The sequence below is a fragment of the Vanacampus margaritifer genome, chromosome 14 (genome assembly GCF_051991255.1).
Source record: "Vanacampus margaritifer isolate UIUO_Vmar chromosome 14, RoL_Vmar_1.0, whole genome shotgun sequence".
NCBI lineage: Eukaryota > Metazoa > Chordata > Actinopteri > Syngnathiformes > Syngnathidae > Vanacampus > Vanacampus margaritifer.
Window position 1 is genome coordinate 5,246,559 of NC_135445.1, and position 25,276 is coordinate 5,271,834.

Below are 25,276 nucleotides of genomic sequence, written 5' to 3' on the forward strand. Positions count from 1 at the left end.
TAATCACATAGCAATTATGATAAGATGCCAGGCAAAACAAATTGCCGCCAATAATGAGTTGCTGCCGTGGTTTTAAAAACAGCAAAGCAACTTTTCTATCCTGTGTGGTAATGAAAGTAAAAATCATTTGTTGTCACTCTGACGTGTCGCCATCGCCTCCATTGATCCTCGTTATTTATTTCAGCCTCTCTAATGTAAGAATGATACCAGACATCTGCGGAATACGCTGTTGTTTGTGTTCTACCTCTCCGGGGAGGCCCGGTACACGTGTAGTACAACATGTTGGTAGCGCGTCAATAAAACGGCGTATTTAGCGAGAAGGCTTCAAAAATAAATTGGCCGCGACGCAAACGATTGGCTCCCGACGACAACTTTAATTGCAAATTGTGTCGGTGCGCGTCCGTCTCTCCTGATGGACGGACGCGCATTTGCACGACAAACCACATTTACAGTCCAATTAATTGTGGTTGTTCTAATGTCTTGACGTCTTTAATGACCTAATGACACTTGTCGGCGTAGCGTATATCATCGCTGTCAGGTTAAATTCTTGAATTTCCAAAACCACTCCAAAAAAAAAAAAAAAAAGCCTTCTTGGCTGTGAGAAAAGACTTTTAACGACTGGTTACAAAACAACGAAACTTACTAGACAAGGTAACAGTGACAGTGGAAATTCATCTGCACTCAAACATACCTTCGAGCCTGATCGGTTCCTTCTGGACCGAAACATTCAAACTTGAAACAAGTCAACATTATTATCGGCATTATTGGTTAATAATTTGTTAAATAAATAAAAATAATTAATTAATTAATTAATTAAATAATTTTATTATTATTATTATTATAAATAATTATTTGCAAAATAATATTAATAATAAATAATAAAATAAATAAATGTATTAATTAATAATGACAGACCTCATGGGGACCTAACTGTAAAAAAAAAAAAATGAAATTGAAAAAGTACCACAACGCACAAGATGTCAGCCTAACCCTAAAAAATAAAATCTTTCATTCACTATTTTTGTCTGATTTGCTCATAGAAAAAGCAAAACACTTTTTTTTTTCAAAATGTTTTGCTTTTTTCTTCTTCTAGATTTTCAGATAACAAACAAGCTTCGAAGCACATTTATTTCCCCAAACGTTTTGAGAATGATTGCACTTGCCCATCAAAATGCCCCGAAAAAAGAGAATTAATCAAACTGTACACTTCATAAACACTCAAAGCCGTACAAAAGAATTTGCGTGTAAAAATAACAACATCTACGATATGTAATGGTACAAAAATGTTTCCCATCTGCTTGGCTATTCCGTGACCTTGGGATATGGCCGGGCACCAAGTGTCTGTTGCCAAGACGACGGCTAATAGCTCAATGTCACCTGAGGAGAGAGCGTAGCATCTGTGTGCTATTTATTCAGTATGAAGTATTGTTATGGAGATAATACAACTTCACCCAGGATGGTCCAGTCCCTGGGGGATTTATTTTTATGTTTTGCTTGAAAATATGAATCTCATATGCTGTACTGTATATGAGCACAAATGCAAATGAGAGCCCCTATAGATTTACATTGCATTGTCGTTGGCATGCATACAACTGACTGAACTAATGACAGGGACAGACTGTAATGCATCAATTCAGCCGTCTGTAGTAATGATTAATTTATGACCATCACTCCAGCACCCCTCCCTCTTCCTCCCAGTAACATCCCCCACCCCCCCACCCTTTTTTTTTTAAGCATCTGATGCAATTCACTACCAACCCAGAGCGCTTCCTCCTCATTCCGACACAAAGACAGCAGAGGGAGGAGGATTTGGAATTCTCTCCTGGATGCGCCGCTCTTCTCCACCACGATGGCCCCGGGGACACGCGCGAGATAAACACCGGGGAAGCTTGACAAAGGCGGAAGGGGGGAGGAGGGGAGGGGGGTGATGATGGCGCGCTGTTATCGACGCCCCCTGTTGGGGATTAAAGGCACGGACGGAGTGGAGGTGCAGGGGAAACAAAGGAGCTGGTTACAGCTGAGGCGGGAGGTCACATGACATCAACTGAGCAACGCTCCCTCGTGGCGTAAGGAGAGGGGGGGGGGGGGCACCGATGTGTGTGTGTGTAAGGGGGGGGGGGGGATCCCTCAGGCTGCTGCAATGCTATTGTGGATGGAATGACGCACGTGTGGAGTGCGTGTGCATGAGAAGTGCAAGAAATGCTTTCAAAAAGATGTGTCATTCACAAAAAAAGCCTGTTTGTTTGTTTTTTTGGACATTGAAAGCCGCAGCGATGTTGCGCCTTCTCCTTCTTTGCAGGATGCTCAATAATTCAAAGAGGCAACAGTGGCTCAGCGTGAGGCAAGGACGGGAGGAGAGGGGGGGGGGGGGGGGTTCGCAGGGGTCCATGCCACATGACAACATATACAAACAAGAGATTTAGAAGTCTCCCGAACGTACACTGAACTCAATCGCCAGATATGCGTCGGGTATTGACACATGCTCGGTGATACTGTGGAAATAAAGAACCGGCAAAACTATCGGGACACCGACAACAACACAGACAACATTGGCATAACCTTGGTCATATTGAGGGAGATTGGGGGGGGGGGGAGACTTCTCAAGGTTTCTTATTTATCCACTAATGTTTTTTTTTTTTTCCTCTTGTGGTTCGACTAAGGGATGTTGTTAATATTTGACAACTGTGGGCATGTAAAAGCCCTTCGAGACTCTTTTGTGATTAAGGGCTGTATAAACAAACTTGACTCGACTTGAGGCAAATGTTTTGTTAGTGATGTGCCGTATACACACACAGCGCAGCATGAACTGAATCTTAATACACCTCCTAGTTGATGATTTGATATTAAGTCCAAGATTTTACTCAAGCAAAGACCCGTTACAATCTTAGAAAATAGGAGCAAAAAAAATGTGGTTATTGCAATTAATTACGGAATTTTGTGCAATTAGTAGTTTTACATTTTTTATCGTTTGACAGCCCTAATATATATATATATATATATATATATATATGTATATAATTTATTTATTAGGGGTGTCAAAATTAGTACGTTAATGTTGAGTTAACTTAAAGTTTCTTTAATGGCACCATTTTTTTTAACGCACGATTTATGACCGGCCCTTACTTGGAAAGCCTGTACTGGGGAATTCCAATTGCAACTGATAGATATTATAAAATTTTTAATTTTTCATTTCATATATTAACCATTGTTACACATTATTAACATTTTAATTCTTTATATTAACCTTGTCGAAATGTTTTGTGTCCTGTGCAGAGCAGATGGTGTTGATTTCGGTATAATCTGACCTTAAGCTGGGACATACTATTTAGTCTAAAAAAGTTCCTTCTCAGCGTTTTGTGCAAAAACACATTTGGTCCTTTAGAACAGAATCTGTTTCGAACACGCACTCCTGACTCTGTTTTCGCCATCGCTCATGGAAAAGTACCCAGGGAGTATGTTTTGTCTACAAATGAAAGAGAGGCGGTCGGTTTTAACTATAAGAAGCCATTTTACACGCGGAAGAGACACATTTCGACGCTCTGAATCCCACCTGTTTAAGTGATGAATTAGAGGCTGTTTGAGTGTCCAGAGATCTCTGTTAGATAAAATCATTTTTGCAAAGGTGTTTTTTCTTGCATTAAATCTGTCTTCAAGTTTTGGAACACGCAAAGAGGCCAAATAATTTTATTCCTCTTTCACAACGCAGCACATCAAAATTTAGCAGTAATAAATATAATAATAATGCATATATTTGTGGAGACTAGGGTTTACTATTTTAAAAATGTGCAGAATTCCACTTAATGTGAAAAGAGAAATGCACTGAGCTGTCACCGTCTTACAAATGTAATGATGCCATCTAGTGGCAGAAAACTCACACTATTTTTTTCACAGTACAGTACATCTTTTTAATTTTAACTCAATTTTATGAATTATTATGAAATTGTTGTATCAGTGACTAAAAGACGCAGCCATATTTCTATTAGTTTAACACTTGTTTCCACGTTTATGTTAACAAGAGTGTGGAAATATTTTTTTTTAATATATTGTACATTTAGAACAGATGTAAAATTAGCGATTAATTGTGAGTTAACTATTGAAGTCATACAATTAATTACGATTAAAAATGTTAATCGCCTGACACCCCTAATATATATCTATATATATATATATATACACAAAAACTGCATTTATTGTTGTAGTTGCTTGACATCCTTTACAAGTGCATTGCCTGCTTTTTTTTTTTTTCCATATTTTTCTCTCAGCACACATGACAGATTATTAGTGCATAGTGGAAATATTGTGTCTTCTGTCCTCAGTGGAAGATTTTAAAGAGTTAAAACAGTCCTTATTACAACTAAACAAACACTACTTTGTACTTTGGCCCAAAAAACTGACATCCCTTCATGCTTTACTTTGCGCCTGCCCAGTAGGCGGAGCAAACAGTTGTCTAATTGTGCTCAGATGTGAGTCAACATGCGCACACACACACACACACACACACACACACACACACACACACACACACACATAAGCACACTCCACTCTAGCTAACATGAACCCTTCTACCCTTTAATAGCCTCCCACCGCGGGGCAGGCTGATGTCGCCCCGAGGACGACCGCGCCGCGCCGGACAAAGCACATGAAGGATGTTTCCCGCTAGCCGTGACACTCTCTTAAGACGCCGTCTGACAATGTAGCGTACGCGCGAGCGGGTCGAACACGCCGTGGAGTGAATTGCACTCACCTGCTGCCCAGAGACTTTTCCTGCAGTTGGTGCGGCTTGAAGAACCACTTGCCCACTCGCACAAAGCCTTTGTCCATTAGACATCTGCGGCGGTGAGAAGAACGGACCTCACGTCACTGTCGTCATCATCATCATCATCATCATCATCATCATCATCATCATCATCATCATCATCATCAAGGATGCCTAAATAGACGACTCCACTGCATAGTCGCGGTTCATGAATCGCAAATTTCTTGTGCTCTTTTTTGAAACACCCAGATGACACAAGATGGCGCCACAAATCATTCCACTTTGAAATATATTGACAAGCGTATCAAATCGTCTTTTATTGGATGGATGTGAATCTTGGAAGAAAATGCCACATCGACAATACACACATGTTCCTTTTTACGGTAAAGTCAACCATTTCGTTTATCTTTAATGCTCACTATACTAATAATAACAACCAGGAGACTGCATTTTCTCAGTTGTACTACTTACTGGATCGTACCAGAAGTAACACAGCTGTAGAGCCTTTTCTGATGGATGCGGAAGAAGGTCTAATCTGTCCAAAATGTTTTTCAATGCTTGTATTGTACATAGAGGCCAGAGTGACAATGTATGACCTGATGGTACCCTCAGGAAATGGGATGTATATCGGAATCGGAATCCCACTGAATCGTTCCACATCAAAATCGAATTGTACTTTAATCGTATTGCACACGATGTATAATAATAGTCTCTCTCTCTCTAATTTCATAAAAAAATATATATAATAATTTTTACTGGTAATTTACAATTTTTTTGTTATTATTTTATTTCATCTATAGTGCTTCATGTACCTTTTTAACAATTTCATGCCAAATTTGAGCAGTGTTTGAGTTTTTTTTATGTTCAGTTTAACTGGATGGCCATTTTTTAATGTTCTATCTTCTTCTTTTTTCTTTTCCGACAAGGCTTCGCTCTAAGTTAAATCTTTCTCCCCAGCAGGCACTCTAATAGAAATGTCAAGGACAGCAAAGAGCCAGTGTGTTTATTGTACGTTTTTTTACAAAATGAGGACCCGGTAAAGTTGAGTGGAACAATAAAACGCACGGAACAACACGTTTGTGTCTGTAACGGGTTTACAAATGCATTCAGAAGAAATGCTTCCTTTATCACAGTTTCACAGAAAGGCAGCCTCAAAAGTAGACTTCCGGAATCTTCTCTTGCATCAGAAGCTTTTGATGCTATCGAACAGTTGCGTTGCGATGCTCACTATCATTTTCTATCCTCCTTTTCAACTCCCTTCAGTGACCTTCTCCACGGTCTTGACCTGTACTCCTTGTGCCGGCGCCAGGGAATTCCGAACTGGATCCTGTGACCCGGGTCAAAGATTTACACCATTGCTTTATAGACTGCACTTGGCAACGTAAAAATGCGCTGTGCTTCCCTTGTAGAAACTGTGCGTCTGTTCAAGTAAGGCCCGACTATCGGTTACGTGTGTACTCATCGTAACATTTTCGATTGTCAGCCCTAAACGTGTTTCAAGCAGCCCACAACAAAGGACAATTACTGATTTTTCGTAATTAATTAAAATTCGTATAATTGTCAGTATTGTGTGTATCTTGTTTTAAAATGTTGAGAAAACCAAAAAAATAACCCAGATTGGGTCAAAAAGTGACCAACCCACATTTTGGTTCATTTATTTAAACAAAGAGATGTTTCAAATAAATAACCCACAAAACAACCCTTTTTTTTTTTTTTTTTTTTTTTTTCTAACAAAACAACAAAAATTTGGGGGGACTGACCCAACATTTTGGGTTTGGCATGAAAAACAAAAATGTGGGTTAACGATAACCCAAATTGGGTCAAAAAGCGATCGATCCAGCGTTTTGATTTACTTACTCAAACCAAAAAGTTGGGTCAAATGAATAACTCACAAAACATTTAGCGGGGATCGACCCAATGTTTTTGGGTTTATTATTTACTGTGTAAACCCCCAAAAAGTTGGTTGACTGAGTAACGCACTAAACAACCTTCTCTTTTTTTTCTATCTTTTTTTTTTCTAACAAAACAACAAACATTTGGGGAGACTGACCCAACATTTTGGGTTTGGCATGAAAAACAAAAACGTGGGTTAACGATAACCCAAATTGGGCCAAAAAGCGATCGATCCAGCGTTTTGATTTGCTTATTCAAACCAAAAAGTTGGGTCAAATGAATAACTCACAAAACATTTAGCGGGGATCGACCCAATGTTTTTGGGTTTATTATTTACTGTGTAAACCCCAAAAAAGTTGGTTGACTGAGTAACGCACTAAACAACCTTCTCTTTTTTTCCCCTTCTTTTTTTTTGGGGGGGGGGGGGGGGAGACCGACCCAAAATTTTGGGTTATGCATGTAAACCAAAAAGTTGGGTCAAAAGAATAACCCAAAACCCATTTTTTTGGGTTGTTTTGTGTGTTTTTCATTTGACCCATTTTTTTGGTTTAAATGATTAACCCAAGCATTTGAGTCAGTCCCTTTTTGACCCAAATTGGGTTATTTAGAGCGTTAACCTCGAGCGTCAGCTAGCTAATGTAGTCAAACAATTACAAGTCTGCCAAGACCTTTTTTTAATGGTCCTGATCATTGCTCGGTTGCAGTTTGCACACGTTATTAAATTGTTCCTAATTGCTTTGCTTGTGATTGTTTGATTAAGACCCACTTGACTCAAATTTATGCTGATTCGAGCGCGGCGAAAAGAAAACCAGCGCCCGGCGACAAAGTTTACCCCGTCGCGAAAGAGAAGGTGCGGAAACAGCTAGCAATAAAAGGAGTTAGCTTCAAGGTAATAGGAAGGTTAATTCCGTCTGCCCTCTATGATGATCGCTGATGCTTCACTTAATAGAGAGCAAATATGTGCTGCTTCATTTAACAGATGGCTCCGGCTCAGAAAGGAGAGCTTTGGGTACTTGAGCAAATGATTCAGTGCTCAGATTATTAATTTCAGTGAGGTGAGGATGCCAGAAGGCAAACCAAGTTGTCTAATGGTGACTTTTTAATTATTTCGTTTATCACTTTTGTTTGGGGACGCACTTCAAATATCTTTCAAAATTGACCTCAGAGGTCGACGAGAATTTCATTTAGTGGATTTGTATTTACTTCCATAATTTTAATATGAACTCACAAGAAAAACTTGATCTGGTACCATAATATTTTTTTTTATATTTATTGCGGGGGGGGGGGGGGGGGAGACTTCTCATTGTCCAATGATACATAAGAAATAAAAAAGTAAACTATTTAGAGTATTGAATTGTGCATGAATTTCTCTGAGGAATTGAATTCGGTTCCCCATTGTGCTTCCGTTTTTTTGCCTGAAAAATATTGCCATCATCCCAGACATGCAAGTGTACGTTTTTGTCCTTGACTCGCTCGTTACCTTTCCAGCAGGTTGTGTACGGCCTTAAACAGCAGAGTCCTGCACTCGTAGGACAGTCCGCACTCCCACTGCCCCTCCTCAGCCACTGAAAAGAGAAAACCATCAAATTATAGATCTCAATAAACAGCATTATTACCCCCGCAGTTTTATAATCCCTCTCGGTGGCAACAGTGATGATGTTTTCAGAGACATGGAAGCATCTGCACATGCCAGCTTGAGGATTAGAAACAACACGCGCTTGTTTATGGCGTGCTCCGTCACCACATGCTGCATGCGCTGATGAGGAAACCGCCGCATCGTATCGAGAATCGGGGATGGAACCGTGTGATGCAATGTCACTGTGTATGTGTGTGCGCGGGAAAAGTGTCAGGTTGGCTGCGGCGACGGGCCAGTCAAGCCCAGTGCAGTTGTCAACCTCGCTTAGCCCAAAAGCCAGCGTTGGTTGGCGGAGGCACGCGCCGCTCGCGTGCTCAGGTTCTTGCACATGCATGTCCAGTTGAGGGCCGGCCCCCTTTTCGGAAAAACGCTGTCCCGACAGCCCTGGGCAAAAATAATAATAAAAAATGCTGACACGAAAGTGAGCTACGCTCTAGAAACAGTTGGGTCAAAAATAACCCAATTTGGGTTTTAAAAAAAATTTGACCCAACTTTCTGTGTTATTTACAACCCTATTGTTTGGGTAAAAATGGACCCCCCCCAAAAAAAAACTACCCAATTTTGACCCAAACTTGGATCGAGCCACCAACTTGGGTCAATTTTTTACCCAACTTTGAGTAATACAACCCCAACAATTTGGGTCAAACTAACCCTAAAGTTTAGCGAGTCAGTCCCAAATTGGGTTGTTTTTACCCAGTAGTTTTAAGAGTGAAGTGGATTATTTTTGACCCAACTCATGCAACACTTTGACCTGTTAACACTCACGGCAAATGCGCATCAAAATGTTTTGAAACAACATTGCACCCAGGGCCGCTTTTTGGGAGGGTATAGTGCTCCTTTGCTATTCCTTGGCTACCTACAGTGTAAAAACTGTCAAAAATAACCCAATTTGGGTCAAAAATAGATTGATGTGTTGTTTTACACAAAACAACTTTTTTTTTCTTCATACAAAATGTCCCAACCCCCCCCCCCAAAAAAAACCTCTAAATTGGGTTATTTTTTTAACCCAACAGTTTTTAGGGTGTAGTTTGCATTTTAAAAAAGTTGGGCCAGAAATAACCCAATTTGGGTCAAAAATAGACTGATGTGTTGTTTTACACAAAACAACTTTTTTTTTTCTTAATACAAAATGTCCCAATTTTTGGTTGTTTTGTGCTATACAACTTGGAATGTTGGTTCAAATTGACCCAAGTACTGGATCGGTCTATTTAAAAAAAAAAAAAAAAAAATCTAAATTGGGTTATTTTTTAACCCAACAGTTTTTAGGGTGTAGTTTGCATTTTAAAAAAGTTGGGCCAGAAATAACCCAATTTGGGTCAAAAATAGACTGATGTGTTGTTTTACACAAAACAACTTTTTTTTTTTCTTAATACAAAATGTCCCAATTTTTGGTTGTTTTGTGCTATACAACTTGGAATGTTGGTTCAAATTGACCCAAGTACTGAATCGGTCTATTTAAAAAAAAAAAAAAAAAAAATCTAAATTGGGTTATTTTTTAACCCAACAGTTTTTAGGGTGTAGTTTGCATTTTAAAAAAGTTGGGCCAGAAATAACCCAATTTGGGTCAAAAATAGACTGATGTGTTGTTTTACACAAAACAACTTTTTTTTTTTCTTAATACAAAATGTCCCAATTTTTGGTTGTTTTGTGCTATACAACTCGGAAAGTTGGTTCAAATTGACCCAAGTACTGGATCGGTCTATTTAAATTAAAAAAAAAAAAAATCTAAATTGGGTTATTTTTTAACCCAACAGTTTTTAGGGTGTACTTTGCATTCTAAAAAAGTTGGGCCAGAAATAACCCAATTTGGTTAAAATAAATAAATAAATTGAATTAAAAAAACTGTTGCTTTATTTAAACAAATAAACAAATATGTATTTTAAATTTTCTTGACAGTCTCCCTGGTGTGTGTGTGTGTGTGGGGGGGGGGGGGGGGTACTGTACTGCAGCACAAGCTCCCAAATAAACACACACTCCAAACACACACACACAAGCACGTATAAACAGCGGCCAGTTAACAGTGCTCGTCTTTGTTCTGTGCCGTATACCTGCAGGGCTGCTGGAGTGAGCGTGTGCAGGGTGGGTGTTGTGTTTGCGTGTAGGGGGGCGGGGTTGCCATGTAGGGGGGTGGGGGGCAAAACAACCCTAGCATCATCACAGAAAAGAGGAATGGAAAGATCACATGGGTTGGGTGGGGGGGGGGGGGGGGGAGTTACTTCCTTCTCCGTCTCTGATTTATGTCATGTGTCTTCCCGTCCTTGTGCTGGGTTAATATTTTCATCTCCGTTTTTTTCCCCTCTGCCTCTTAACAGGGGTGAATGAAATTTCCTTACTCGCCAGAATTACCCCGTCGCCATGGAAACGCAGGCGGCGAGAACATGGCGTCCTGGCATTCAATTTCAACAGCGCTCCCTCCTCCTGTTCCTCCACCTCCTCCTTCTTCTTCCTCTGTTCTTTTGCTTCCAACACCCAATCCAACCTCCTCCTCCCTCTTCAGTCCCCACCCCCCCCCCCCCACCTCCCTCCCTCCACCACGCAGCCCTCATTTACTCCTGCTTGAGGGCGCAGACAGGAAGCTCGCTGGAGCCAGCTCGCTCTATCTAACACAGCAGCGAGATGAGCAGAATGCCAAGTCTCCGGCAAAATCCAGCTCATTAGCTCTCAGCGCTCTCCTGATATCTCTTCTTTCTCTGTACACCTCTTAAAAAGAACAACTTTGCAGCCCACCACTGCTGAACCCGACTCACAGGATGGCCTTTTTCTTTTATTTTTTGGGGTTTAAGGTTGAAACATGTCTTCTCTCACTCGCCTCGCTAAAAGTCTGGACCAAAAGGCAACAAAAGTGAAACAAAAGCGAATGCAATTTGTGTTCACAGAATTGACAATGTTTTTTTTCTATTATTTTAAAAAGTTAGAAAAGGCAAGTTAGCATAAGTTGTGCTTAATTATGTTCCACTACAGCCATAAGTGGTGATAATGTTTAGTTATCTATTCAACTCTGTTCAGTGTTTCAAATCATCTTTTCCCATTAAAATAAATGAAAATGCCATTAATCCGTTCCAAGTTTTACCCTCACCCCTAAAAAACTTTATAATACTGTACATTATAAAAACATCCAGAAATAATAATAATAAAAATAACAATTTGTCAAACTACATTAATTAACTTCTGTTGTGCTCTTCATGGCCACCAGGAGGCAGTATAAGACAGACAGAGCCGTATATAGAGAGAGTTTGGCCAACTCTGTTTCAGCAGGGTAACAAGATGGCGTCCATATGTCATGTTGACCAATCACAGCGTGACCAATCACAGCGTCACATGACATAGACGCCATCTTGTTACCCTGCTGAAACTCTATATATACTGCTCATTGAATATTATTATAAATCCCACGCTCTTTGCAACAGCCAATCATATTGCAGCATGTATGTCCTGCCTGTAATGCAAGTGGAATTCACAATATCATATCAATTACTCTCTCCAAGTACAGCACTATTATGAGTCATTCTATGCTGAGGATAAAAAATATATGACAACGTAAAGTCAACCACTACTATTTGAGGAGGATATGGACCTGGGACCATGCATTGGGAGTCAAAACAAAGCAAATAAATAAATAAAGAAATGTGTTTTTCATGGGAAAATGGGGTAAAAAAAATCCAAGGAAAATGAAAAATGAAAAATATTGGATTTTTTTTGTGTGTGTTTGTTTTAAATGTGAATTTAGGAGCAGCTAACGAGTAATATTTTGTGGAATCGAGTCCAAAATCCAACCTTTTAATCCAAACATATTTGTTTTTTTACTTCAATGCGTCAAAGTATTTTATTTTTTTTTACTGTCAGTGTGAGATTTTCTCTGCTTCTCTCCAAGAAAAGCAGCCGTAAAAACCTTCACAGATCCCAACAGTAGTAACGGAACACATTTAGAGCACCCAAATACGCAATCCCCATTAGAGTTAGCAGCACATCAATTGCGTAAGAAAAAGCGAGTCAAAAGCAACGCGTCGGTGACGGCGTCCGACCAAGAAATTGCGTACAGTATGTCGCGTGGAGGAAAACACGGCGCCGCCGTCACTGTAGCAACAAGCACGTCACTAAGCGCCACATTTTCAGATTTACTGCCTGTTAATCGGGGGAGGCAAAACAGATGGCCCGAGGGAAAAGCGTGCTGCAGAGACTCAAATGTGCAGCTGAGTGCAATCGGGCTTTAATGCATCATGATCCGTCATTCATCACACACGCGGCGGCGGCGGCGGCTACGGCGGCGGCGGCCAACTGCAGTACGCCCTGGAGAATGGAAATGGGCCGCGCGTTTTCAGACACACTCTCGCAATTAGATTCAAGTCATTTGGGCTTTTTTACTGATTATTACAAAAAACAAGGCCGACGACATTGCAAGGAAAGAAAACAAAAAAAAGTCGTTTTAAAAAAATGGATTGCTACATAGTATTGGAAATGGAGAAAAAAAAAGAGAAAATCCGCAATATACACTTTATGTGTGCTATAAATACATTTAAACATGTTCAAGCACACTTTGTGGACATAAAGTCACTGTACACAAAAACAAATTACAAGCTTAAATTGAATAAAAGATACTCGACATAGTGTACTGCGATGATGTCATGGTTATGATAGATCATGGAAAATAAAAAAATAATATCTAAAACTCCCTTAGTTCGGACAATAGTGACAGGTAGTTTTTACATAACAGTGTGTCAGGTTAACACTTGCCAAATAGTGAGCAAATTTAAACTGTTTATTACATGGTAATTATATATGACTCAGTTTGTGATTTCTAGTTGCAAAAATATGCTTAACATCACAATTAACTCATTCACTGCCATTGACGGCTATAGACATTTGAACTATTTCTATTAGTTTAACATTTTTTTTCCAATTTTGTATGAAAACCTAGAATTTTTTTATTGTACATTTAAAACAGATATAAAACTTGCCACTTTTTAAAGTTTTTTTCTCACTTTATAAAGTGGCAAATTTTCTACTTCATAAACTCACAAATTTATTCGTTTTTTTCTCACTTTAAATTTGCAAATTTACCCCCAAAAAATTCTCGCAAATTTGCCACTTTAAAAATGTCACATTTGCGTGTTTTTTTCCGCAAATTTTCCACTTTATAAACTCGCAAATTTATTCGTTTTTTTCTCACTTTAAATTTGCAAATTTACCCCCAAAAAACTCTCGCAAATTTGCCACTTTAAAAATGTAACATTTGCGTGTTTTTTTTCGCAATTTTCCACTTAATAAACTCGCAAATTTATTCGTTTTTTTCTCACTTTAAATTTGCAAATTTACCCCCAAAAAATTCTCGCAAATTTGCCACTTTAAAAATGTCACATTTGCGTGTTTTTTTTTCGCAAATTTTCCACTTAATAAACTCGCAAATTTATTCATTTTTTTCTCACTTTAAATTTGCAAATTTACCCCCAAAAAATTCTCGCAAATTTGCCACTTTAAAAATGTCACATTTGCGTGTTTTTTTCCGCAAATTTTCCACTTTATAAACTCGCAAATTTATTCGTTTTTTTCTCACTTTAAATTTGCAAATTTACCCCCAAAAAATTCTCGCAAATTTGCCACTTTAAAAATGTCACATTTGCGTGTTTTTTTCGCAAATTTTCCACTTTATAAACTCGCAAATTTATTCGTTTTTTTCTCACTTTAAATTTGCAAATTTACCCAAAAAAATTCTCGCAAATTTGCCACTTTAAAAATGTCACATTTGCGTGTTTTTGTTCGCAAATTTTCCACTTTATAAACTCGCAAATTTATTCATTTTTTTCTCACTTTAAATTTGCAAATTTACACACAAAAAATTCTCGCAAATTTGCCACTTTAAAAATGTCACATTTGCGTGTTTTTTTTTCCGCGAAAAATACGGTAAAATGAATTTTTGACGTCTATTGCCGCCAATGGCAGTGAATGAGTTAACATACAGTTATTGATCTTAAGTGTTTCTACGGAAACGTGCTATTTGTGTCGTTTTCGGATGTGGATATACAGACCACACAAATCCAATAATTATATAACTAAAAACTTTCAAATGTGATGAATTGATGGAGTTTAACCGCCCTTAAAAAATAATGTATATAGCCCATCGTGAAATCTTACCAATTAACATGCAAATCAAATTTTAAAAATAAAGACAATAAAAATGTTATGTTATGTTTCATTTCTTCTTCTTTTAAAGAGTGAAATAAAAATAAAATAAATTTTATTTTTTTATTTGAAAAAAAAAACCGGATCAATTCTTTATTTCTTTAATAACATTGCTGCATGAATTGAGAATTGCTGTGGTGCCATCCAAGGTGAGCTTAGCCACATCCTCTTCCTCCACCAACCACTAGGGAGCGCAATCCCTCACCAAGCAGCACACGAGCGAGCAAACCAACAAAGCTGCTATTGATCTCCGAGGTGCGACAACACGAGGCCACCGCTCCCCGCCCGTTCCCTTCGCTTTCTCCAACCCTCACGTGTTCATTTGCCTCGGATCGATAGCGCCCGCAGCTCGTGGACCGACCCAGGGTCGTTCCCCCAAAACCCAAACTAGGCCCGTCTGAGCAGCCGTGTGAAGCAGCCCATGCAGATTTGCTGCAATCTGGCATAACTGCAGTTGCTGCCCCCACCTTTGTTTGACTCCAGGTGTTTTCCGATTTTCCTCACATAAGCATCAAGTGTGATGATGATGACAAGGCCAGGTGAGGACAATAGCATAGAGCAACACTCTAATGAGGTTGAATTTATCCCGCAGTGTATCGTTAGTGGGTTGTGTGTGTGTTTACGCTCATTTGCACGCACATACACAATCTGACACAGAGATAGGACGCTAGCTGAACTTTGCATGTAATAACAGTGTAATAAATGTGTAATAACATGTATGTAGGATTTTTTCTCAAAAACACACCTTTCTTTCCTTATGAGCAAAATCTGACTGCCTAGTACAGCGATGTAGCTGCCAAGTTTCTAAATGCATTAGTACAAGTTGTACAGGGTGTAAAAAATAAAAAAAATTTTTTTAAAAAAAATGGTTTTCAACATCATTAAGTAGTTTATGACCTCTTGAGATGTTGGTGTCTGTTTATCAAAGCCACACAATAGAACCAGAGTGGAACCTCCATTTAACGGACTAACTGTTTTTTGGGGTTAATTGAAGCACTTTTTTTCAAGGGGAAAATATTACCAAATCCAAATGATTGTAAATAAATACTGTACATCAAAGTTGGAAAATGTAAAAAAAAAAAAAAAATTTTTTTTAGTCCAATACCAATACGAGTATTCACTCTTGAGTCGGGAAACAAAATAAAAAAATGTTAAACCAATTAGAAATTGTTCAAATGAATTTTTGACGTCTATAGCCGTCAATGGCAGTGAATGAGTTAAAATAAGGCACTTACCCCAATGGATTTTTTTTTTTTTTAACCTTCATACACTGCTGTGATGGAAAGTGCCATGATCGTTGGGCTCTCGCCAACATTACACAATGTTTGCTTTTTCACGCTGCTGACGTATATTCACGCCCATACTATACAGTACATTCCCATTGGGGGTATATATATATATTTTTTTTTTTTTTTTGAGGGGGGTATAAATACTCCGCTAATATTTTATTTATACTTACCTGGGTGACTTAGAATCTACACAGGGGAAAAAAAACAACCACACTTTTTATTGATATTGTGGCAGTAAGTTAAAAATGAATATATTGCCAAATTAATAAAGCTATCTCAAGTTATCCCCAAAACAGATCAACTTATTAAAGATTTGTACTTGTAAGCTCATGCTGGTGTTGTGAAAAAAATTTTATATGCATGCCGACACTGCACGCGGACAAGCATGTTTCCATAAAGTCATTAGAAAGCATGTAATGGAAACACGAACTCGGCATTGAGACCCAGAAAGTCCAAGAGGACGCGTATGGAGAGTGAAGGAGGCTTGTGGGGGAAGTCTGGAATCAATTATGTGACTGAGCTGGAGTTGCTTGCATAGTTGTGAGGGTGAGTCAGGCAAAAAAAAAAAAAAAAGGCACCAGGGTTGTGCATGCCGTGTCTGGAGGTGTTTAGAATGTGTAGCTCCAGTGCAAACACACACACAAGATGGCATGTGCGTTAAAAACCAAAGCAAACAAAAAAAAAAAAAAAAGGCGAGTTAGGATCAAAAAAGTTCATGGTTGTCTTGTTTTGGTGAGAGTGAGTATTGAACCGGCGGAGTCAAGTTGCAGTCAGCAGAGCTTCACCTCTGCAGCGTCGAGGTCAAAGTGGAGGGTGAGAGCGGGCGGCTGACCAGCTCGCTCGCCCTCTCTCTCTCTCTCTCTACTCATACAATTTCTCCTTGTTACTTCTCTGCACTTTGCTTTCCTCTCCTGGCTTTGACAGCGGGGGAATTTGACTCGGGGTTGTAGGGAGGAAGAAAAAACAACAACTATCTGAGCAGATGTGGAAAAATTGGTTGATACTTTTGCGAGTGTTACAGGGTGACGTAAAATGATTTACAGGGTCCGACATTAATGAGCCAAGTTCAATTTTAGCGAGCATTTAGCATATAGACCGTCTTTATAACCTTACTAAAATCAACGTATTGCAATCGCACAAATTAATATGAATGCTTCATAGAATAAATCAATTACAAAATTATTAAACAATTTTGGGGGGTTTTGTACAAACCTTTGTGGGTTATACGACACGATTTTTTGGGGTTGTGTTAGGTTGTACAAACTTGTTATTCGTTTACTTCAAAAAGTTGGATCAAATGGGGGAAAAAAGACTGGTTGTTTAGTGACAAAAAACCTGGTTGTTTTGTGTGTTATTAATTTGACCCAACTTTTTGGGTTAAATGAATAACCCAAAAAGTTGGGTTATTCAACTTTTGAATAACCCAAAAAGTTGGGTCAAATTAATAACACACAAAACAACCAGTTTTTTTGTCACTAAACAACCAGTTTTTTCCCCCCCATTTGATCCAACTTTTTGGGTTAAATGAATAACCCAAAAAGTTAGGTTGGTCCCTTTATTACCCAAGTTTGGGTTATTTTTTGACTCAACTGTTTTTAGAGTGTACACTATAAAGACAGTTGGGTGAAAAATAACCCAACTTTGGGTTAAAAATGGACCGGTCCTCGACTCAATTTGACCCAACTTTGAGTCAAAAAAATTGGTCGTTCCTCATAAATATTGGTCAGATCAGAAAATTTGGTCATATTGTATAAAACAACCCAGAAAGTTGGGTCAGATTGACCTGTAAAGTGAATCGGTCCATTTTTTTTTTTATCCCTAATTGGGTTATTTTTGACCCAACCGTTTTTAGAGTGTACATTTTTCCTTTCACGCATTTACAAAAATGTTATCCGCTATATCAAACGCCATCTTTAAGATAAAAACAACCTTGACGAAAGCCTCAAATTAGCTACATTTGCATATGCGTTAGTCGTTCAGTGAGATACAGAGAACTTTTCTACGGATTTATTTAAATTTTCACTTTATAAAAAATTTAATTTTTGTAAATTAAAAAATAATAAAATTAGGAAATTGATTTGGAAATTTTGGAAAACTTCAGGGAACTTTTGACTTACTTAGTTTTTAATTAGCTTAATACATTCTGATGACCCTGGAAGCTCCCAGCAATTTTTGTTATATTTTAAACAAATCTGTCAATTATTATTATTATTATTATTATTATTATTATTATTGTCAATTCTGTTTAAAATTAAAAGCTAAAAAAAAAAAAAAGTTTGGGGGTTTTTTTTACACTAATATTTTCTCTTTTACGGCAAATGAATATCGGCTTGAAATATCGGTTATCGGCTCTCTTGACTACTAATAATTGGTATCAGTATCGGCCTTGAAAAAAACATATCGGTCTATCACTAGTAAAAAAATAAATCAACAAAACAATTCAGGCTCTGGCTCTTAATAATATAAATAATAAATAACTCATTAAGGCTGAACAGACAAAGTGACACAAAGAGCTGGAAATATGATGTTTCACTCTCCATTTCATGACATAATCGAAGAGAAGCAATCGTCATGGGTACAGTGAAGAGGAAAATCAATCATTGAAAACAAACACAAAATGCAAACATAAAAAAAAAAAAAAAACAGCACAGCTCAAATATTCACTTAGTCTCGTGCGCGGATCAAATATGATTTAAAAAAAAAAAATAATTTTACAGATTAAAAAATAAATGTACAGATAATCATCTCAGCGGCGCCGGAGAACAGATTGCAGGCGATAAACTGTTTAATTGATTAAGCATCACAGTTGCAGACGTAGCGTGCGAGATAGCGTGACAGCATGTTGACAGCACAAATATATAATTCACAGGATATTTACTGTGTTAATGCCGACTCGGCGGCGCAATCCAATCGACTGGGGAGGAGCAGCGGGCGAAGATGGCGCCAAATGTGTGTGGCCGCGCTATTTTGGTGTGTTTGTGCGTTGGCAAGGCACCAACGCCAACACAACACCGACTTTCCCCGTTCACTCCCTCATAATTTGACAGTCACTTACTGTGCCTCTTCACACACACACACACACACACACACACGCATACAAAGCGAATGGTTTTGATGTTTTGGGATGCGGCGCGGATGGATGCAAAGTGCCAAGTGTTCTCCCATAAGTCTCCGGTAATGAATAAATGAACGGGACGCGGTGTCTGAGCCGCTTTTTCGCACGTCGTCTGGAAAACTCTCCGCCGTCTCTTTTGCGCTTGCACAAAATCACAGCTGGCGTCCTGGATTCAATCACGCTGACATTTAATAAATGATATAAGAATTAAAGAGGAAAATCAATAGAAAGAGGGCTTTTGGCCCAAATCAAATTTCACTGCTGAAAAGTGTGATATTCAGATTAGAGATAGACCGATACTTTTTTTTACAGGGCAGATACCAATGCAGATTAATCGGAGTCAATGAGGCCGATAAACGATATTCATTTTTTCTATTCCTTGTTGTAATGCGTATTGAACATCTTTTCAGACTTTTCAAAATGTATACATTTTTTCTCTTCTTTTTTTTTTAGACAATAGACAAGCTTTTAAATTGATAACAAAATGTTCAGGGAGCTCCCAAGGTTATCTGTTCATCTTAAACAGTTAAATGGAAATGTAAACAAGTAAATACCAAAGCTCTGTGTAGTTTTCTACAGCAAATATTCATTTTTCCCAAATTTAAAACTACCTGAAATCTTAAATTTGCACATTTCTTTGTTTTAATGTCAAACAAAAAGAAAAGGTTCAGAAGGTTCCCACGGTCAGCAGCATCTTTTATAAAGTTAACTTGAAATTTAAATAAATAGTTCCCTGAGATTAAAATGGTTTTAGATTTACTTTATATCGGCCGTCCAATTTTAATAAAGGCCGATACCGATACTTGCCAGAGTAAAAAAAAATTATTATTATTATTATTTTTTTAAATAAATAAAATAAAAGATTTTAATCAAGGTCGATACCGATATTTGTCAAAATGTCCAATATTGGGTCTATCCCTAATTCGGATTCAGTATAACTTTAGTATATATATATATAAGTATTACCTGTAAGCTTCCAAAAATGATGCATGAATGGAAATGTAATTAACATGTTGAAGCTCCTCCCCCCAAAACAAAAACACACTTAGTGGTTTTAACTCATTCACTGCCATTGACGGCTATAGTCGTCAAATCCATTTTTATAGTGCAGAATGGCATTGAATGAAAATAACCATCAACGTTGTACTTATAAAATGTGGAGTAATAACACAAATAGAATATAAAGAATTAAACAGTTTGACAACAACAACAAAAAAACACACTTAGTGGTTTTAACTCATTCACTGCCATTGACGGCTATAGTCGTCAAATCCATTTTTATAGTGTTGAGTGGCATTGAATGAAAATAACCATCAACGTCGTACTTCATAAAATGCAGCGTAATAACACAAATAGAATATAAAGAATTAAACAGTTTGAGAAAAAAAAAACACACTTAGTGGTTTTAACTCATTCACTGCCATTGACGGCTATAGACGTCAAATCCATTTTTATAGTGCAGAATGGCATTGAATGAAAATAACCATCAACGTTGTACTTATAAAATGCGGAGTAATAACACAAATAGAATATAAAGAATTAAACAGTTTGACAAAAAAAAAAAAAAACACACTTAGTGGTTTTAACTCATTCACTGCCATTGACGACTATAGACGTCAAATCCATTTTTATAGTGTTGAGTGGCATTGAATGAAAATAACCATCAACGTTGTACTTCATAAAATGCAGAGTCATAACATAAATAGAAGATAAAGAAGTAAACAGTTGGTGCACCAGGATATTAGATGCCTAGTGCTGCCATGGTGAATGGTGGGGGGGGGGGGGGGGTCCACTGTACAGGCAAAAAATAAAAAATGAATTCCTTAGATGTGCTTTAATAAAGACATCAAGCAACTCGGCACCATTAAAATTATGCGCGCCGTAGTTTATTGCTCCTTTGAATGTCTCGACACTTTTCAACTTAATTTGCCTCGCGTGCTTCCTCTAACCGAAGAGATTATAAAAATGTGTATCACCCTCATCGTCGGCGTTTTATGCCTCCCCTTTTATGATGTTGCCTCTCCTCCAAAACACACCGCGTTTCCTCTCCGCGCGGACTCGGTCGGCGTAAAAAAAAAAAATGTCTGCTCGCTGGCGGCTGAACTTTTATTGACAGTTTACTATTCAATATTACATCAAGATGCGAGGGAGGGGAAACGCAAAAGAGCGCGTGGCGTCGCTTCCGTTTATGGCGTCGAAGATCATCTCGGTGCAAAACGCGAGGGCGATATGAAGAGCGACGTCAAGACGGATAATAAAACCAGTGAGGATCTAAAAGAAAAACACATCCACCTTTTCAACTCGCCGGTTAGCCTCTTTAAGCGAGCCGGCGTAACATCAACGCTGAACTCCGCCTGTTGATTCCGATCCCGAGAAGAAGAAAAAAACAAAAACGGCGTATGTGGCGGGAGCTTCCTGACAAAATACCAAAAAAATTAAATAGACTTGGCGTGAGCTTCCTCAGGATTGAAAGTTTGAGGTTTGTTTTCCAGCGGAGCCAAAATAAAGACTTTTGATTCTCGTCGCGTTTCGTCCTTTGTAGCTGCCATGAAAAAAAAAAAGATCTGAGTAGAGTAAATGTAAATATTGTGAATGTTCATATAGTTTCGTTTTGACAAAATTGCCTTTTCTGGAGTGTAGAAATAATATCAAATGTTTATGGATGCACTGAAAAGACCCTCGCCTAAATATCGGATCAAAAATGGACCAATCCACTACTTGGATCAATTTGACCCAACTTGTTGGGGCAAAAATGTTGGGTCAGCTTGAGCCAAGTAGCAACACATTGGGTCAGTTCTGACCCAGCAGTGTACCTTTGGATTTGTCATTATCATTAGTTTGTATTTCAGTTTGACTTATGCTTTTTTTTAATTCAATTAGATGACCTAAGTGGGGCGGGATTTGTTCTCCGCATTTGACCCATGACCTGAGGGAGCAGTTATTTGGTGTACTAACACCCCAATTACAACCCTTAATGCTAAGTGTCGAGCAGGGAGGCAATAGGTCCCATTTTTATAGTCTTTGGTTTGAGGGATTGAACCCACGACCTTACAGCGGGTTTGTTTTTTCGTGTTTCAGAACTGCTTCGTTTTGTATTAAAAAAAAAAAAAAAGGGTTGGAATGTCGGGTCAAAAATGGACCGAAACACTACTTGGATAAATGTGACCCAACTTTCTGGGTTGCTCAATTTGTTGAGACAAATGTTGTGGTCAGATTGAGCAAAGTAGTGGCTCGATCCATTTTGGCAGTTTTAAAGAGTGTCGTTTTGGATTTTTCATAATTCATTGTTAGTTCATTTTTCGAGCATTTCAGTTTTTAGAGCGGGCTTGTTTTTGTTTTTCCGAAAAGGCTTCATTTTAGTTTAGTTGTGTACAAAAAAAATGGGTTTTCTACAAAACAAACCAGAAAATTGGGTCAAATGGACCCATATTGGCTGGTTGGTCCAATTTTTGACCAAAATTGGGTTGTTTTTGACCCAACAGTTTTAAGAGTGTATCGGGTATTTGTGGGAAAGGTCACTACTAGGCTTTACACAATCAGAATTTTTTAGAGATCAACGAGTTTAAAAAAATAATAATAATAATAATTCAAAACACAAACAAACAATTCCACTTCCTGGAACCATAACCTCCTCCGTGTAAAATGGGTGTTTAATGAAAAATAATAAATAAAACAAGAGGTCTCAATTCTGCGCTGTTGACCCTCATGTTAAGCCACAGACACTTGAGCACCTCATTAGAAGTGAATGAGGCTCGAGGTGGGAGGCAAGGCGGCCATTGACGGGCTTAGTGGGACTCCACAGGGCTCCCTAACTGCCACTAGAGGGTGGGGGGGGGGGAGGCAGCCACGGATTGACAGCTAAGCTCTCTCTCTCTTTCTCTCTCTCATCTCTCCTTCACCTACACGCTGCTGCCCCTCCCCGAAAAGATGAGCGGGTGGGGGTGGGGGTGGGGGTGGGGGTCTGGAGAGCCCTCCTGGCTTTTCCCCAGGCAGGGCCGAGATGCGCTGGGTTAGCATGGGATGAATCTGCTTGCAGTCTCCTCAGCCACTCGCAGCGCCTGCGATCTGATGGTACCGTTCTCAGATCAGATCGGACCGGATCAGCAGTCATGTGACCTCGCGCACCCGCAGCATGTTGTGGTGGCAAATTAAAAGGGATTAATGATATTGCAGTGTTCCCTCGCTATATCACAGTTCCGCCTTTATTTTATGTTTTTTTTACATGACCTTTTTGTTTTTTATAGTATGTTTATTTTTTTGTAATGCCCTCACACGTGGGGAAAGAAGAGCCACAGTCGCACAAGCATTTTTCAGAAACAGAGCTGCCAAGACACTCACACGCAAACTACTATGGCTAACATATTTTTTGCAGCGTGGCGCCGTTCTTTTGAGTGATAAAAGTGCCGCGAGTAGCGCGCTAATTAGCATTAGCGGGTCAGACTGGAGTAGATCATTGCGATTTCTTGCACATCTATAATTTGAAGCAAAAATCACTGTCAGTCAAATCATTTTGAATGAGAAATCGTTGTTAATCGAAAATCGATTCTGAATCGAATCGCACACCCAAGAATCGGAATTGAATCGTGACACATTCAAAGATTCCCACCCCGACTATTTATAGTATTGAAAAAAAACTAGTAATATAAGAAATTCTAAATATTTGGGGAGGACGTCAATTATTTTTCATGGCAAAAATTGTCAATATTGTCAAAATTACTCATGTCATTCTTGTGCCATCTGCGGACTACTTTGTGTCTAAAACAGCAGCTGTACAAAAAGGAAGGACTCGAAACAAGACACTGTTGATGTATTTTTTTCTACTCGCGCATACTTGTACATGTTGCTCTACTTCAGCGTGGCAGCGTGAATTCATCTTTTGCTATTTGTTAAAACACTCAACTCTGGCGGAAGTCGTCTGCAGTGGAAGCATCGATTGTGCGGCTGCAGCAACAAAATCAGCTTAGAAAAGCTGATTTTAAAAGAGAGAGCGAGAAAAGGCCAGGGGAGAAAATCAATTTGTCCGTACTAGTCACTTGACGCGGGCTGAAAGGCCACACAAACTGCTGATATACGTCCTCAAACAGCAGGAGGGAAGCCGATGACTGTATCGTCCCGTCTCAACCACAAACGCGTGCACGGTTCGACTCACGGTCATGAAATAGAGCAGCATGAATTTGTTTACAGTAAACATGAATCATTTGCGTTATTGGACGGTGCTTTTTCCGATTGCTTTGGGCATCGCAAAATAGCGCTATTCGTGCTTAAGCGTAAAGTTGGGCATTTTGTATTAACTCATTCACTGCCATTGACGGCTATAAATGTCAAAAGTTCATTTGAACTATTTCTATTAGTTTAATTTTTTTCCCCACTTTTGTTAACAAGAGTATCAAAACCAAGAACCTTTTTTTATTGTACAATTAGAACAGATATAAAATTTGTGATTAATCGTGAGTTAACTAGTGAAGTCATGCGATTAATTATGTTTTTTTTTTAAATTGCCTGACACCCCTAATTCTTAATAATCTTTTTTTTTTTAGAAAGAAAGAAAAGATAATTAAAAAAATACTTTTAAAAAAAGAACGAAGGATTATTAAAAATTAGGGGCATCAGGCGATTAAATTTTTTCCTAATTAATCGCATGACTTCACTAGTTAACTCTTGATTAATCACAAATGTTATATCTGTTTTTTTTAGGTTTTCATAGTCTTGTTAACAAAAGTGGAAAAAATGTTAAACTAATAGAAATAGTTCAAATAAATTTTTTACGTCTATAGCCGTCAATGGCAGTGAATGAGTTAATTGCCGTTAATTGGACCAGAATTTTTTTTTTGCATTGTTATTAACACTCTTTGACTGCCAGACGTTTTGAGAAAAGGGATGCCGTGGGTGCCAGCCGATTTTAAGCATTTTGACTGATCTTTCAAGGTCCATAGAAAAGTATGTGTTTGGACTATGGAAACACACATACTACCAAAAAAAGATTGGACTCTCATCTTTCATCAGAAAAAAAAGTTTGTTTCTACCTTATTCCGTTTTTCAGTAATCCACAATAGAAAATGGTTAGTTTCATCTCTGTTTTGAAAAAAAAAACGTCTTTTAACGTCTTTGGCACTCCTCCATAGGATTTTACTAAACGTTATTTAACGTTTTTGGCAGTCAAAGAGTTAAAAAAAGTTGTCTATACTTTGAGAGTCCTTATCGAACCGTTTCCCACCCACCCCAGAATTGAAAATGGTACAGCCCATTCATCTAACATCTTATCCTCCTCAGCAAGGAATGCTAAATTACCAACAAGAAAACCAACGTAGCTACGCACAAAAAAAGTTTTATTCTCCCCAGATTTTTTTTTTAAATAGTAAAGTCTTCTTGTCCTTGTATGCCTAAAATTTTCCGCAAAAGTCAAAAGATAG

The 25,276-nt window shown here is 38.4% G+C and overlaps 1 protein-coding gene across 4 annotated transcripts in view; it reads right to left on the reverse strand.

The window, feature by feature from the left end:
- LOC144063796 (mediator of RNA polymerase II transcription subunit 13-like) overlaps positions 1-25,276 on the reverse strand; it is a 106,450-nt gene that overhangs the window by 28,309 nt on the left and 52,865 nt on the right. For all 4 annotated transcript variants that reach the window (XM_077585640.1, XM_077585643.1, XM_077585642.1 and 1 more), the window contains 2 exons: positions 8,130-8,214; positions 4,745-4,828 (listed from right to left, as the gene is read on the reverse strand). In XM_077585640.1, coding sequence (XP_077441766.1) covers positions 4,745-4,828; positions 8,130-8,214 — 169 coding nt within the window. The remainder of the gene's footprint in view (positions 1-4,744; positions 4,829-8,129; positions 8,215-25,276) is intronic.